Source organism: Neofelis nebulosa, chromosome 6 (assembly GCF_028018385.1).
Source record: "Neofelis nebulosa isolate mNeoNeb1 chromosome 6, mNeoNeb1.pri, whole genome shotgun sequence".
NCBI classification, from domain to species: Eukaryota; Metazoa; Chordata; class Mammalia; order Carnivora; family Felidae; genus Neofelis; species Neofelis nebulosa.
In genome coordinates this window covers 67,470,611-67,485,182 of record NC_080787.1, presented here as the reverse complement: position 1 = coordinate 67,485,182, position 14,572 = coordinate 67,470,611, and the positions used below count along the sequence as shown (strand labels likewise).

Here is a 14,572-nt window from a genome sequence, read left to right as displayed (position 1 = left end):
GTCTTTAAATACATACACATACATAACAAAACAAGTGAACTTTTGTTTTTAAACTCTTATATAATATTCAATTATATGGCAATTAATTACAAAAGTAATTTCATGTGAAATTCAGACAGGAGTATTAAAATCTTTGTGTGCTACAAATTCAAATTCAAATGGAGTTCAAGAGGTTGCTTCTGAGAGATGAGAAGTGGAAAAGGAGGCGAGCAATATGTAAGATAAACTGAAACGAGAACAAGCAAGTGCTCATCTTTTTTTTTTTTTTTTTAATTTTTTTTTCAACGTTTTTTATTTATTTTTGGGACAGAGAGAGACAGAGCATGAACGGGGAGGGGCAGAGAGAGAGGGAGACACAGAATCGGAAACAGGCTCCAGGCTCCGAGCCATCAGCCCAGAGCCTGACGCGGGGCTCGAACTCACGGACCGCGAGATCATGACCTGGCTGAAGTCGGACGCTTAACCGACTGCACCACCCAGGCGCCCCAAGCAAGTGCTCATCTTAAAGTCACCAACTTCCAAAGATTATTAACTATTCTCCAAGACAAAACCAAGGAAGTCAAGCAGTCAGTATTAAATAGCTACAGTTATCTACACATTTTACTGCTCTACTAGACTTCCTTTTTGTTTCTGATCATTATGATGGCAAATAAATAATGTGAATATAAAAATATATGTGGGGGAGTGAGAGGGAGGGTGGAAAAGGGAGGGGAAGAGAGTGAGGGAGAAGGCAGGGAGGGAGAGAGAAAAGCTGATGAAAAAGAGCAATTAATATGGCAGAGTTCAGCCCCATCTACTCAAGACCTGCTAGATCTTCTAGCAACTCAATCACTGTGCTTCCAGTTGTGATTCACTACTGGTTAGGGAGGAGAAGGGGAGAGGAAGAAAGAACAGATTTCTTTACTCAAAGTTTTTCAAATTCCCCTATCACTCAATCAATTAAGTAACAAGCATGGAGGTCAGATTCATTGTGTACCACTGTGGTAAGAATTCTAGGATGGCCACCCCAACTCTTACCCCCTGGTATACATACCTTATATAATGCCCTTCCCTTAAGTATGGGCAGGACTGTGATTATGATGGACTCTTTTGACTAGAATGTTACATAACAAAGGTTAGAAATTTGCAGAGGTAATTAAGATCCCAATAGTTAATGATGGATTAATCAAAGGGGAGACTATTCTGGGTGTGCCTAGCCTGATCAGGTGAGCCACTAAAAGGGGGCAGGGCCTTTCCTAAAATAGGAGATTTGAAGTGTGAGAGAAATTCTTCAATGGTCTTGAAGAAATAAGCTGCTATGCATAATATGGGGTTAACTGTTAAGAATCAGAGGATGGCCCCCAGGAACAGAGAGTGGTCCCCATCTGACAGCAAGAACATAGGACCTTAGTCATACAACCACAAAGAAATGAATTCTGACAACAATCGTGGGCTTGGAAGACAATGAGCCTCAAATAAGACCGCACCCCTGGCCAACTCTTTAATTTCAGCTTGGTGACATCCTGAGCTGAGAATTGAGCTAACCCATGCCCAGACTCTAAGCCAACAGAAAACTGTATGAAAACAAATCTGTACTGTTTGAAGTCACTAAATTTCCAGAAATCTGTTAAGTAACAAGAGAAAATTAATAACCATGCCTTACTCAAAAACAGAAGTCTGGCACTCAAATCTTCCATACAATCACTATTTGCCTTTCAAGAGTTATTTCCTCATACATTTATTTTCTCGTCATCTACCCATGCTGTATAGTCCCCTTTTACACTCACTAGACAAGACAGTTTCATGGACTACTCACCAAACCCAAATACCAAATAATATACCTGAACTCACTTTCCTCATCTTACTTTGGCACAGATGAGATAAAATGTCCCTTCAACCTGAGATGTCCTTTCTACATTATTAACACTCAGCCCATTTTCTCTTTGCTGAAATCCTACTTTTCTGTGCAGGATAATTTCAAACATACCTCCTTTAAAAATTCTCCCAGTGAAAATTAACTAATGCTACCTAAGTTTTGTGTTCCCATAGCAGTTTTATTCTTCTATTATAACAGATACTACTTTGTGCTTTAGAATATAGCTCATTGTACGGGTACATTACATATGGATAATATTTGAGAGTAAGCTAGCATTAAACAAAGATTGCCATTTCAATCTCAGTGCCTTGCAGATAGTATACATTCAATGCTTGTTTGTTGAATGATGAAATGAACAAATAAAGGAAGAAGCAATCCAAGGGAACTTCAATAGCCAATCTCTGAATTCTATAACTAGTTTCAAAATGAGAGGCTAGCACAGATCTCAGGAGTGAGGAAGGGAGGTACTGAGGGTCGATATGAGTGAGGGTTGCTATGCTATGCCCACACACACTGGTGCCCAGCACCATGCAGTTACTTTAAAAATAGGGCACCTGGGTGGCTCAGTCAGTTAAGCATCTGACTTCAGCTCAGGTCATGATCTCACAGTTCGTGAGTTCGAGTCCCGTGTCAGGCTCTGTACGGACAGCTCAGAGCCTGGAGCCTGCTTCGAATTCTGCATCTCCCTCTCTCTCTGCTCCTCCCCTGCTCACGGTCTGTCTCTCTCTCTCAAAAATAAATAAACATTAAAAAATTTTTTTAAATAAAAAAAGGTACAAAATAAAATAAAGTAAAATAAAATATATTTTTTTCTCTTTGAGGCTACAAAACAATACTGACTGTAGTACCAAAACATTTCTACTTGGGACATATTTTCCTTTGTTTTTGTCTTATCTAAACTTTGCATTTTCCCTTTAACCTTCCTTCCTTAATTCACACTTATGGTACCACACAGCACTCAAACCATATACCCTATACCATAAGCTCCCTCCACAAAGCAGCACATACATCCCTTCCTGCTTTCTCAGAAGCACCATGTATATATGACCAGATGCCATATTTATTAACAGCTAGCTGAAGCCAGTTTTTACGACTACAAATAAATCTCTGGGTATGAAGGAAGTACCATCTTAGCTTCTCATACTCTACATGATGGATTCCTATGGGGCTTAGTTCACAGACTCATTAAATAGCCTGGCAGGCAGAGGGGGGAGTATCACAGAAAAATGACAAAACCCTTTGGCACTGTTTTCCTATAGTTTATTGTACTGTATTTTGCCACAATGCTCTAAAATATTTATGTTTCAGAAGGTCAAGAAATGTATCAGTTTATTTTTTTAAGAGTTAAGAAATGGTGTGCTTGGGTGGCTTAAGTTGGTTAAACATCCGACTCTTTGTTTCAGCTCAGGTCATGATCTCACAGTCTGAGTTCAAGCCCCACATCTGGCTATGCGCTAGCAGGGAGGAGCCTCCTTGGGATTTCTCTCTCCTTCTCTCTCTGCCCCTCCCCAGCTTGCTCTATCTCAAAAAATGAATATTTAAAAAATATTTTTTTTAATTAAAAAATAAATTTTGTTTTTTAAAAAAGGGTTAAGAAATTAAATGACTGCCTTACACAGAGAACCAACATCAATCTTCAGGCCCTTACTCTTGTTTAAAATAAGAAAATAGTAACAGCAACACTAAAAAATACCAGCTAAAACAAGAGAAGACCAAAAAACTATAAAAATCAGACACAAAAGCTGTAAAGGTAAAGCAATTTGGAGCCAGTTAATATCAGGGTAACAGTCATATCAAGCTTCATAGCCACTCATGACATCTCTTTATAAGAGTATAACTAGCACAGTTAGTATTCAAACTGTCCTTCCTTAGATATTCCTTAAATGCACTAATGCTCAAGTACCTTAGATATAAGATACTTATACTTTGTCTTCTGTTTTTTTAACCTAATCTCATCCTCACTATGAAATTAACTCTCTCTAAAAGCAAAGGTACATGCTCTTTTGGTTTAGTATACTAGAAGACTGTGGCCACAAGTGATAAGAAACTATTTGAATGAATGTTTAATCCATTACTAAAGACAATGGATATAAATATGTAATGTAATTCTTAGTGACATATAAGATTAGTTACTTACAGATTGATTACTGTGAAACAGGAATATTTTAAACTTACTAGAATAAAAACTTTTAAAAAATTATCATTTTGCATATAAATGAGTAGATTCAACCCTTGGGTTGAATGTGAATTTTGTAAACTTTTCTAAATTTTCACTACATGAATAATATAAACTCAAGAATACACAATCCTTCACCTTAAATTTTTCATTCTGAAGCCTACAAAAAATATAAAAAATAGGGAATGAATATCTCTATAAACTTTGCCAATATTTATCAAATGTTAACATTATGTCATGCTTGTTCTCTCTCTCCACAGAAAGGCACACATACACTCAGCTGCCAGGTTTCAATGAACCATTTAAAAAATGAGTTAAGAGAGAGAGAAGTTAAGATGGTGGAGAAGTAGGAAGATCCTGGGCTTTACTTGTCCCTCAAACACAGCTGTATTGAGGTCAAATTACTTGGAACATCCAGGAAATTGGTCTGCAGAGTGGCAGAAGGGTCTCCACAGTTTGAGGGAGACAGCTTGGCAGGTATAAGGTGTGTAGATGTGAATTGCGGGAAAGAAAGACAGCAGTGCCACAGAGGAGAGAGAACACTTTCTATGAAGAGACAAAAGGGAGAGAAAGAGACAGGGGTTGAGATAGGAGATAGTGTGGCTTCGAGTTAGCAGAAGAGGAAAACCTCTCTGGACCATGGACTGGATGGAGAGCAAGAAATAGGATCCAAGTTCTTTTTTGCAAATAGCCTTTGGAGCTGAAACTCTGACGTTTTGCAAGTCCATGACTTTCTCTGGAGAGAAGCTGTGGTTTGTCTTCCTGAGGAGGAGGGAGCTGGCCCCAGAGTGAATAGCATAGTGTAGTGATTTCCGATCTCCAGGATGCACTGGGAGAGAATAGTCCCCTTCCTGGACTACTTACGGAAGAGAGTTTATTAACCTCCCCAAGACAAAAGACCCTGTAGGTGCCAGCCAAAGGCCTTTCATCAACAGGGCAGAGAGGCTCTATTCCAGAAGAGGGGAACAGATCCACACCATGCTGGGGGTCCTTTAATACTTTGGGATTTGAATCCCAGCCGCATGCCAAAGAAAAAAACCGCACAAGAGTTTTGACACAGGGCAAGCTGACTTCCCTCTCTATTCTGTGAAGGCTGCCTGAACAGTGGGGGTTGAAACCCCTGGTCTCAGCATGAGAGATTGGGGTGGCATCACTTTCCCCTCAACACCAACACAGTGGGACTTCAGAAAACAACACAGCAGCCCCCAATGGAGGCAGGACCCACTTACACCAAACCCCGCCCCTCTGTGCCTGGCAACTGCTTATTTATTAGGGCGAGATGACTCGTAGCCAATGCAGCCAGCCTCTTCTCCAGTCCAGCACAGCCAGCAACCTCAAGCACCCACAGACAACTCTTTTTGTTGTTGTTTTCCTCCTTCTTTTTTTGTTTGAAATCAGGCTCATAGTTCCTCATTTGTTTACTTTGTTTCATTTCCTTCTCTCTCTCTCTCTCTTTTGGAATCAGGCTTTTGCATTCTTTTTTTTCTCTTCTGCTTTTTTTTTTTTCTATTTTTTCTTTCTCTTTATTTGGAATCAGACTTAGTTTTTTGATTCTCTATGTATTTGGGTTTTTTTGTTGTTCCCTTTTCCTTTTTTCATTTTTTGGGATCAGGCTTCCCCACTCCTTTTTTTATCCAGGGTTACTTCAACAAACAAATCAAAGCACACTTAGTTAAATGTCCAAACACTCCCTCACTGCAGGCAAGGAGTTCTGCAGAGGGACCAGTGGGAAAGAGCAGCCAAAACACAACAGAAGAGCACACACAGCATACACCTGAAGTGCCAAGCTTTGGACTGTGTATGACCCCTTTTTAATACAATAGTATTCTCAGGTGCAGGAAATTTTAACAAACTTTTAAAAAAGAATTACAGAGGGGCACCTGGGTGGCTCATTCGGTTAAGCATCGAACTTCAACTCAGGTTATGATCTTGCTGTTCAGAATTCGAGCCCCGCGTCAGGCTCTGTGCTGACAGCTCAGAGCCTGGAGCCTGTTTCAGATTCTATGTCTCCCCCTCTCTCTCTTTCTGCCCCTCCCCATTCACGATGTCTCTCTCTTTCAAAAATAAACATTAAAAAATATATATTAAAAAAAAAAAGAATTATAGATATCCTGGCACTCAATTCCTAAATATTTTATCCCAGTACATATCTATTAATGAATGAAGAAATCCTCTTAACTGAACATAATACCATTATCACATGGTGGGGGGAGCAGAATTCCACAGCAACAGCTATCATCCAAAGATAAAACTGTTTTCCTATACACTACTACATAAAACTCTTTTCCAAACTGTTGTCATGATAAAAAAATACTATCAATATAGATATAATAAAAAAGAACAAAAATGTTTAGTTTTTTTTAAAGGGTATTTAATGTAAAGCCATGTTTTATAAAATAAACTAAAATGATTTCTTAAAATTTCATATGAACGTATATTACTTGTGTTTTAAACTTAGCCTATTTTCCTTCCCCCATAGTGCTACAATTAGACTGTTTTATGGACATTATAAATATCATTCTCAATACTGTCAATTTTTTACCATTCTTTCAAAAGACTTCCTCTCCTGTATTCAATGCAGTCCAAACTCTTACACAAGGGTGTCTTTGTTTCAAAATACACATTAATGATATTTTAAACATTTTTAACAAGACTTTTTCATGATCAAAATATCCTTATTTTGTTAGTATTTGATTAATTTTTTAGTATATTGCTTCTCTGTATGGACTGAAAAGAAAAACCCAGTTTGTATACAAAATGAAATTATTGTCTCCAAATTGTTTGATACATAGATGACTTAACCACAAGATTAATCTTTTATAGCTTGCTTATTAATCTAGGAAACAAAGGCCAAAAAATGTCTATAACAATAAAGACAATTAGCCTTAAACTGTAATTAACTGGAATGAGAAAAATTAATCAGAAAAAAACTAAAAAGAAGCAATGATACAATACTTTGTCATTACAGTAAGGTCTCAACTATTAGGTATCAAAATACTTGATAGTAATCAATTAAAATGCCATGTCTTAATATACATATGTCTGGACACAGCCACTAAAGCCGTAAAGGGAGGATAAAGTGCCTTGTTTCTTTTTCATTTATTTCCAGAATTGAGTGAAATAATTTTCTCTCCCCTCTTTTTCAGTTAGTGATCTTATCTTTTTAAAAATTTCATAAATTAACTTAATAAATGACATTTAACAGTTACTAGACTTTCACTTAGAATGTGTTCTTTTCTGAATCAAGAGTTCTGCTTTGTGAGAGTTCATAAACATGTGACAAAAAATTCCAATATTCAAATTTTTAAAAGTATGTAAGTATATTTTTACAATAAAAAAAATTAAGCTGCATTGTATGTTAAAAAGTTTGAGATCCATTCAACAAACATCAATTGGTAATAGAGATGAAGATTTTACTTACATTTGTAATAGCTATTGCATTTTTATCGTAGTATTTCTTCTTTTCATATTTATCTCTGATGAAAAATTCCACTGCTCTGAAAACAGATAACTTAAGGAAAAGCATGAGTTCAGTGGCACGTACAATCCCCTTATTCATTCCTTTCCACAAAGCTTACACACTAAATTCAATTTTCCTCCTCCCCAGTCCATGCCTTCCTCTCACACTGTTTCTGCAACTAAACTCTGTAACCTACTTTTCTTTCTGCCAACCAAAGTCTATCCCTTTCAGGAAGTTTTCTCCATTCAACAAAACCACCCAACCCAATTCTAAGGAAAAAAGTAACTACATTTCTCAATACCACCACACTCCCCAAACCTCCACCTTCAACCAAACTCAATTAAAGTTCATTTTAAACTCTCAGTATAAGGAAACTAATAGCCATGTGGTGCCCATAACATACCAGACACTGTGCTATGTATTGTCCCTACTTTGTTTCCTTTAATCCTTCCATAAGCCAGTCATGTGTACATTATTTCTGCATCACAGATGAATAATTATCAACTGGGAAAAACTAAACAACTGTGATTTCAATACTTCTGTTCTTTCCCACAGGCTTCTCCTAGTTGCATTATAGAGGATTTCCTGTATATTAGAAGAATGAGGGCCATTTTTTTTTCTTTCAAAGCTGAGGAATGGGGAAGTCAAGAAACTACAACCAAAGTTAGTACTATTTAATTTTCTGAAGTTGGCTGGACTAGCCTTATACATAGACAGAGTGATCCACTTCTAGTGGGAGTTGAGAGTTTTGAGTTATCTGATATTGATGACTTCTCTTACCTCTCAATCACTGCTTTATTGAATTTCACTAAAATGGGAATTCTTCCATCAGACAGAGATTCATAACCTTTTTAGTACCATGAACCCCTATGGTCGTCAGGCAAAGCCTGAGAACTCTTTCTGGGACAGTGCTTTTAATTGTATAAAATAAAATACACAGAATTACAAAGGAAATGAATTACACTGAAATACAATCTCTCTGTAGATCCCCAGTAAGACATCCTTCTGTTCAAAAGATAAGTTACCTGAAGCAGTAAAACAATACATTTTCAGTCAATAACTCCTTATTTGAAGTTAATAAACGCCTTTTAAATTGACAGTTGAGGCAACAGATAATAGATGACAGACCAATATATAGTGGATATTAAAAAGTTGAGGCATTATGAAAGCACTCAAAGAGGGCCAGGGAAGGCAAGACAGGAGATCTAAACATTTAATTTATTAAGTGAACTGAATGACTGAAAGCCATTTTTAAAGATAGTTTGTGAAGGGCACTTTATGTGATCTTTATCTCTGCTCCTCCTCTTCGCAACCTATAAGGTAGGTGCCGTTCCACAACTACAAGTGTGGCATAGAAAGTTTAAAAAGTTCTCTGAGATTCTTATAGTACAAGAGAGAGCTGTGATTCAAAACCAGGAATATCTGGCATTTACCTTTCAGAATGTTCCTGATCACCACCAGTTCATCTGTGAACCATTCAGTTAATGCTAATAAATACTTTTAAAATCTAGAGACTGTCAAATTTGGATGGTATTTTCTTTTAAACTTTTTTTATGTTTACTTATTTTTGAGAGAGAAGGAGAGACAGAGCGTGAGCAGGGGAGCGGCAGAGAGAGAGGGAGACACAGAATCCAAAACAGGCTCCAGGCTCTGAGCTGAGAGCACAGAGCCCGATGCGGGGCTCAAACTCACAAACTGCGAGATCATGACCTGAGCCGAGGAAGCTCAGCCGACTGAGTCACCCAGGTGCCCTGATGGTATTTTCAAAGTAGCCTGGGAGACCCTTTTAAGTAAAAGATGTGATCGGGCTGCTTATTTAGCTATGTGAAAATTTTAGCAGCCAATATGCCAAGATTTTCATAAAATGCAATGTTATTTTACTCCAACTATTTCACATGTAAATCAGCTAAATGTTAAGTTAGCTCATGACTGTAAATACAAGTTCAATATTACATTTTTCTGTTTATCTAACAGGAAAAATGAAACAATCAAAAATCTGGCCCTTTGGATTAGGTGTATGAACATGGATATACTTAGCAATTTTCACTGTTAGAGACAACTACTTACCTCCACAAAAAGAGAAAATAGACTTCACTTAGACTGAGGTCATTTTCATTTCAGATGATATGGAATATATTTATTATTCATATATATATTTATAAATTTGTATAAATATTTTAGCAGCAATTATATTTACAGTTAAATATGTATTATATAGCATACAATACAATATATATATACAGCTATTCTTTTAACTACAGAAAATTTTTAGAAATCTAAATTCTTATATTAAAATGTTTATATTTAAATATCAGAGAGGAGGATAATACTAATATTTTTCCTTCTTAAAGACAGAAACAACATTCATTTTAGATATTGTTTAGAGTATACTACACCTTAAAGCTTGAAAAGATTTAGTACTCTTATCTATGAAATGTCAGTGACAAAGATCACTGTTTATGATTTTAAAAATTACTATTAGAGAGAAAACTCATTAAGGTTAGAAACAGAGCTTATAAAATAGTTTAACCAACAGTAAAACTAAAATACTGAAAACTATGATGGTTTTATAAATACTAAATTTGAAAAAGACAAATATTTTAAGTTTACAATTTTTGGGAGTGAAAAACAATACAAACATCTAGTGAAAATACATGTTGCTGTGAATTTGCAGAAATAACAGATATAAGTGAAATCTTAATTTATATTTAATATATTTTATATAAATAATGCAAATTTAGGTGAATCTGGTTCTGCTTATAAGAAACCTTATCACAAATTATCTAAAAAGTAAGCAATTCCTAAAATTCTGAGATGAAAGTTGAGTTGTTTTCCAAGGATATTAAGATTAAATTAATTAAGTTAAAGTAATCACTAGAGCAGAAGAACTCATTTTGGTCTTCCTGTTATTAAATATTACTTTTTTTTAACATTTATTTATTTTTGAGAGAGAGACAGACAGAGTATGAGCAGGGGAGGGGCAGAGAGATGGAGACATGGAATCTGAAGCAGGTTCCAGGCTCTGAGCTGTCAGCACAGAGCCCAACGCAGGGCTCGAACCCATAAACCACGAGATCATGACCTGACCTGAAGTTGGATACTCAACCAAATGAGCCACCCAGGCACCCCTTAAATATTACTTTTCAAAAACCAATCAAAGCCCACCACAAAGTGCATTTTTTAACTTCCTTGGGAGTCATCTGAGAAAGGACCGTGATTTAAGAAACACGATTTTTATGTCCTCAGTTGCTATCCATTCCTATGTACCCCTTAAAGCAAGAACATATCATATGGTCTTTATGTATATTTGTACAAGGTCCCAAATGTATGCCAATTCTTCATTGTTAATTCACCTAAAGAAACAATGATTTATTCCCAGGATCAGCAAAATTTTTCTTAGAGGGCCAGACAGTAAATATTTTAGGCTTTGAAGGATAGTTGGTCTATGCTGCAATTATTCAACTCTGCCTTTGTAGCTCCAAAGCAGCCTTGAAAATACATAGATTAATGGGCATGATAATAAAACTTTACTTACAGAAAGAGGGGTTGGCTCATAAGCCTGCAGTTACTGATTCCTGAATTGTATCCCAATTTTGCCCACGAGGGCAAAACAAGTTGGAGTTATAGAGAGTCTCTGTGTCTACAAATTATCATTATAGACATCTTAAGGAATTTTCAGTGGACATTTTGACAATAGTTTTGCCTTATATGTGGACTCTAGTACTAAGGTTCAAAGAAGATGGTCTCCAACATACACCCTCATTTCTGGTACCAGTAGGCACTTGTTACTGTTACCTTGAAGTCAGCTAATCTGCTGAACCCATACCTAGGTATAATAAAAAATAAAAAAAATAAAAAAAAAAAAAAAAAAACCACATAATAATACTCAACTCACAAAGTTTTTGAGAGTTATGGGAATAATATATATAAAGCATTTTGCAGTACCTAAAAGACAGTAAGAATTCAATAAATGAAGTTAGGTTTTGTTGTTATATAACTTTGTATCTCAGTTTCCTCACCTTTAAGCTGGAGATAACACTAAAGTCTCATCTCACAGGATTATTATAAGAATTAAACAAGCTAGTGTGTATAGAGAACTAAGCACAATGTATGACACATAGTGAGTGCTATTTAATTTTTAGCTCTTATTATCACAGTTGAGGGAAGAAATGAACAACAACTACCACGTTCAGGGCTAAGATGATTTGCACGTCATCAAGTTTAAATAGATGAACTGAGAAACAGTAAAAGGACAAATGAATTTGGAGAACAATCAATACTCATCTTCATTTTCTATTCTCTACGTGTCATTTGAGACATAAGGATTTAGTTATACTGACAGATCAATAATATAACCAAAAAAATTAGAAATAGAACAACAATATTTTCAGGAAATCAGGGAAAGGAAAATATTAACAATTCAAGTTTAAGTGGTTGATTTCGGATTTAATAAACAAACAAAAACAAATACCCCAGAGTCTTCCCCATGCCTATAGTTACAAAACATTCAGTACAGCACCCTTAATTGTTCCTGTCCTCGAAACTAACAAATGATACTATACAAGCCCCACAGAAGTTTAACATTGCTTTGTATTTTAACATGTATTTATTTGTAATTTGAGATTGTTTTCCTTTTCTTAAAGATACCATTTTAAAAGACAATTAAATTAATATTTACTCCAAAGAACAAAATCTTCCAATTCCAGACACATTCCCACTGACAGCAGTAAAATCTTGAAATGCTCAAAGGAGAAGAACTGCTGATTAGCTTTGGTGCACAATAGACCTCATGGAACTGAAGTAATTAAAGTTTTTAGATAAGATGAAATATCCTAATAATGAAAAGCTTAATGTAAAGCTTTATCATTTGTCATGCACTGGTACATGCAGCCTATAATTAACCACATCCCACATGAGAAATTGTACTTTCACAGCAGCTTTTGCATAACTTTGTAAATTGTAAAGCTTTTAAAAAGCGACAAATCTTGTTAAGAATTCAGTAAGGCCCATATTATGTGAGTTTTACTCAGTTTGGTTCCATTTGCCTCTAGGGGTAAGGCAACAATGTTTAAATCAATAAAAATGCAGCAATTTTAGGCTTTTCTAAGAACAATGAAATTTAGAATGATTCGTGAAATAAAGAACAGGGACTAGTTTTGTTACTAGTTTCCCTAATAAAATCACAATGTTTCATAATTTAAAAAAGGGAATAAAGTGATGTTGCTATAATATTTAAGGTAAAAACAATTTTAAGGCCACAGTATTATATTGGATATAGGGACTGGTCTCATGGCCCAGGGCATGTCATCTTAAACTCGCAGTGGTCATCTTTGTGTCATCAAATCTGTTTCGACAAAATCCCTCTTTAAGTAGTTTCTGACAACCATTAGATTATCTTTTTGTGAACAGTAAGTCAACACCTCATATAAATATGACCATAATTTTTAAATGCTTTAGAAGAAGTAAATTTAGTTTGAAAAATCATATAAGCATGCTTGAGCACATGTTAGCAAAAATATACATAATCCAAAAGCCCGAAATGAATCACACCAGCTACTTAGAAGCTAAAATCTATATCTAAATCTTATGATCTAGCTGCAAAGAGTCCCAAACCATAAGCCTATCTATTGTTGAAGGCCATCAAGACTCAAAAGTGGCAACACTGATTTTACTTAGACTATCATCATTTAAAAATATTCAAGTGCCCGTCTACAAGAGGAAAAGTCTGGAAGCTTTGAGAAATTTCTTAATAACTCTTTGAACATCCTACCTTTCCATGCCCTCAAAAGGGAAAATACTATGCTCTAGTTCACTGAGTTATTTTGAGAATTAGAAAAAAGATAATGTACATAAAATGCCAAGCTAGTGCCTAGCACACCGCTAACCTTTTTTAAGCAGTAAAGCTACATCAGCTGCTGTTCACAACATTGTATCTTCAGTGTGTCAAAGGTCGAGGATGTAATGATACCAAACACCAATCAATTCACTGTAAAAATCTTATCTCTCCTGAAATTTTTAGGTAAGTACCAAACATTTAAAAATATATCAGCAAAAATAATAACAGAATTAATAACTCACTACCTCATTAATCCTTTATTTCTATAAGGTTCATCATAAAATTGATGGTAATTATTTGAGAAGAAATAGTATTGCTACCAACATATATGAAACAGTGGATAGAACATTTCAATGTGAGGTGTGCCTGGGTGGCTCAGGAGTTGGCATCCAACTCTTGATTTTGGTTCAGGTCACGATCTCACAGTTCGTGAGAATGAGCCCCACACTGGGTTCTGCACATCTCTCTCCTCTCTTTCTGCCCCTACCCTCCTCTCTCTCACTCTCAAAATAAATTAATTAATTAAAAGAAAAAAACAAAACAGTTCAATGTAAGAGAATACCAAAAAACTACATCCAGTCCTTTCTGAAATACCTTCAAGACTTCTTTGAAAATACAGAATCATGATGATATGTTAAATAACTTGGAAGCCACTTTCACCCACAAGATACCAAATAAAGGATACTACCAAAAACTTCAAGAACTTCAAGAATTTACCCTGTAATCTTCAAGAGAAGTCCAAAAAAAAAAACAACTCAAACCAAACTGACCCCAACACACACACAAACTTCCACAGAAAGAAAATTCTTCCATTTGAGCATCAACTCAGCCTGTGGGGTGAGAACCAAAGAGAAGAGAAATAAATACAACTAGCAAGCAACTGGTAAAAACCCAGGACATTACTTCTTTGCTCTATTCTATTTCCTTCTGCCATGCTCTATTCCAGGGTTCTGCCCTAGGCCTCCATTTTTCAGAGGAGAAAGAAAACAGCATTCCCAAGATTTTTAATAAAACACACAAAAAAGAATACAGGACCACTGCCCTGGGTAAACACAACTTCACTCCACACTTTTGTATTACCTACATGCTAAATTACTCTATAATCTGCACTGAATTTCCTGCTTTCTTCTAAGGTCCAGACCCATGTTTCCAGCTACTAAATGGGGATCTCCATGCATATGTCCAGCAGACACCTCAACCTGTCCAAAGCCATGAAGCATGGCTTATTACCTTTCCTTTCTGACC

At 35.9% G+C, this 14,572-nt stretch overlaps 1 protein-coding gene across 5 annotated transcripts in view; it reads right to left on the bottom strand.

Moving 5' to 3' along the window:
- The window catches only part of SMAP1 (small ArfGAP 1), a 215,969-nt gene that overhangs the window by 124,509 nt on the left and 76,888 nt on the right, over positions 1–14,572 (bottom strand). For all 5 annotated transcript variants that reach the window (XM_058734395.1, XM_058734391.1, XM_058734392.1 and 2 more), the window contains one exon: positions 7,453–7,528. In XM_058734395.1, the coding sequence (XP_058590378.1) occupies positions 7,453–7,528 (76 nt within the window). The remainder of the gene's footprint in view (positions 1–7,452; positions 7,529–14,572) is intronic.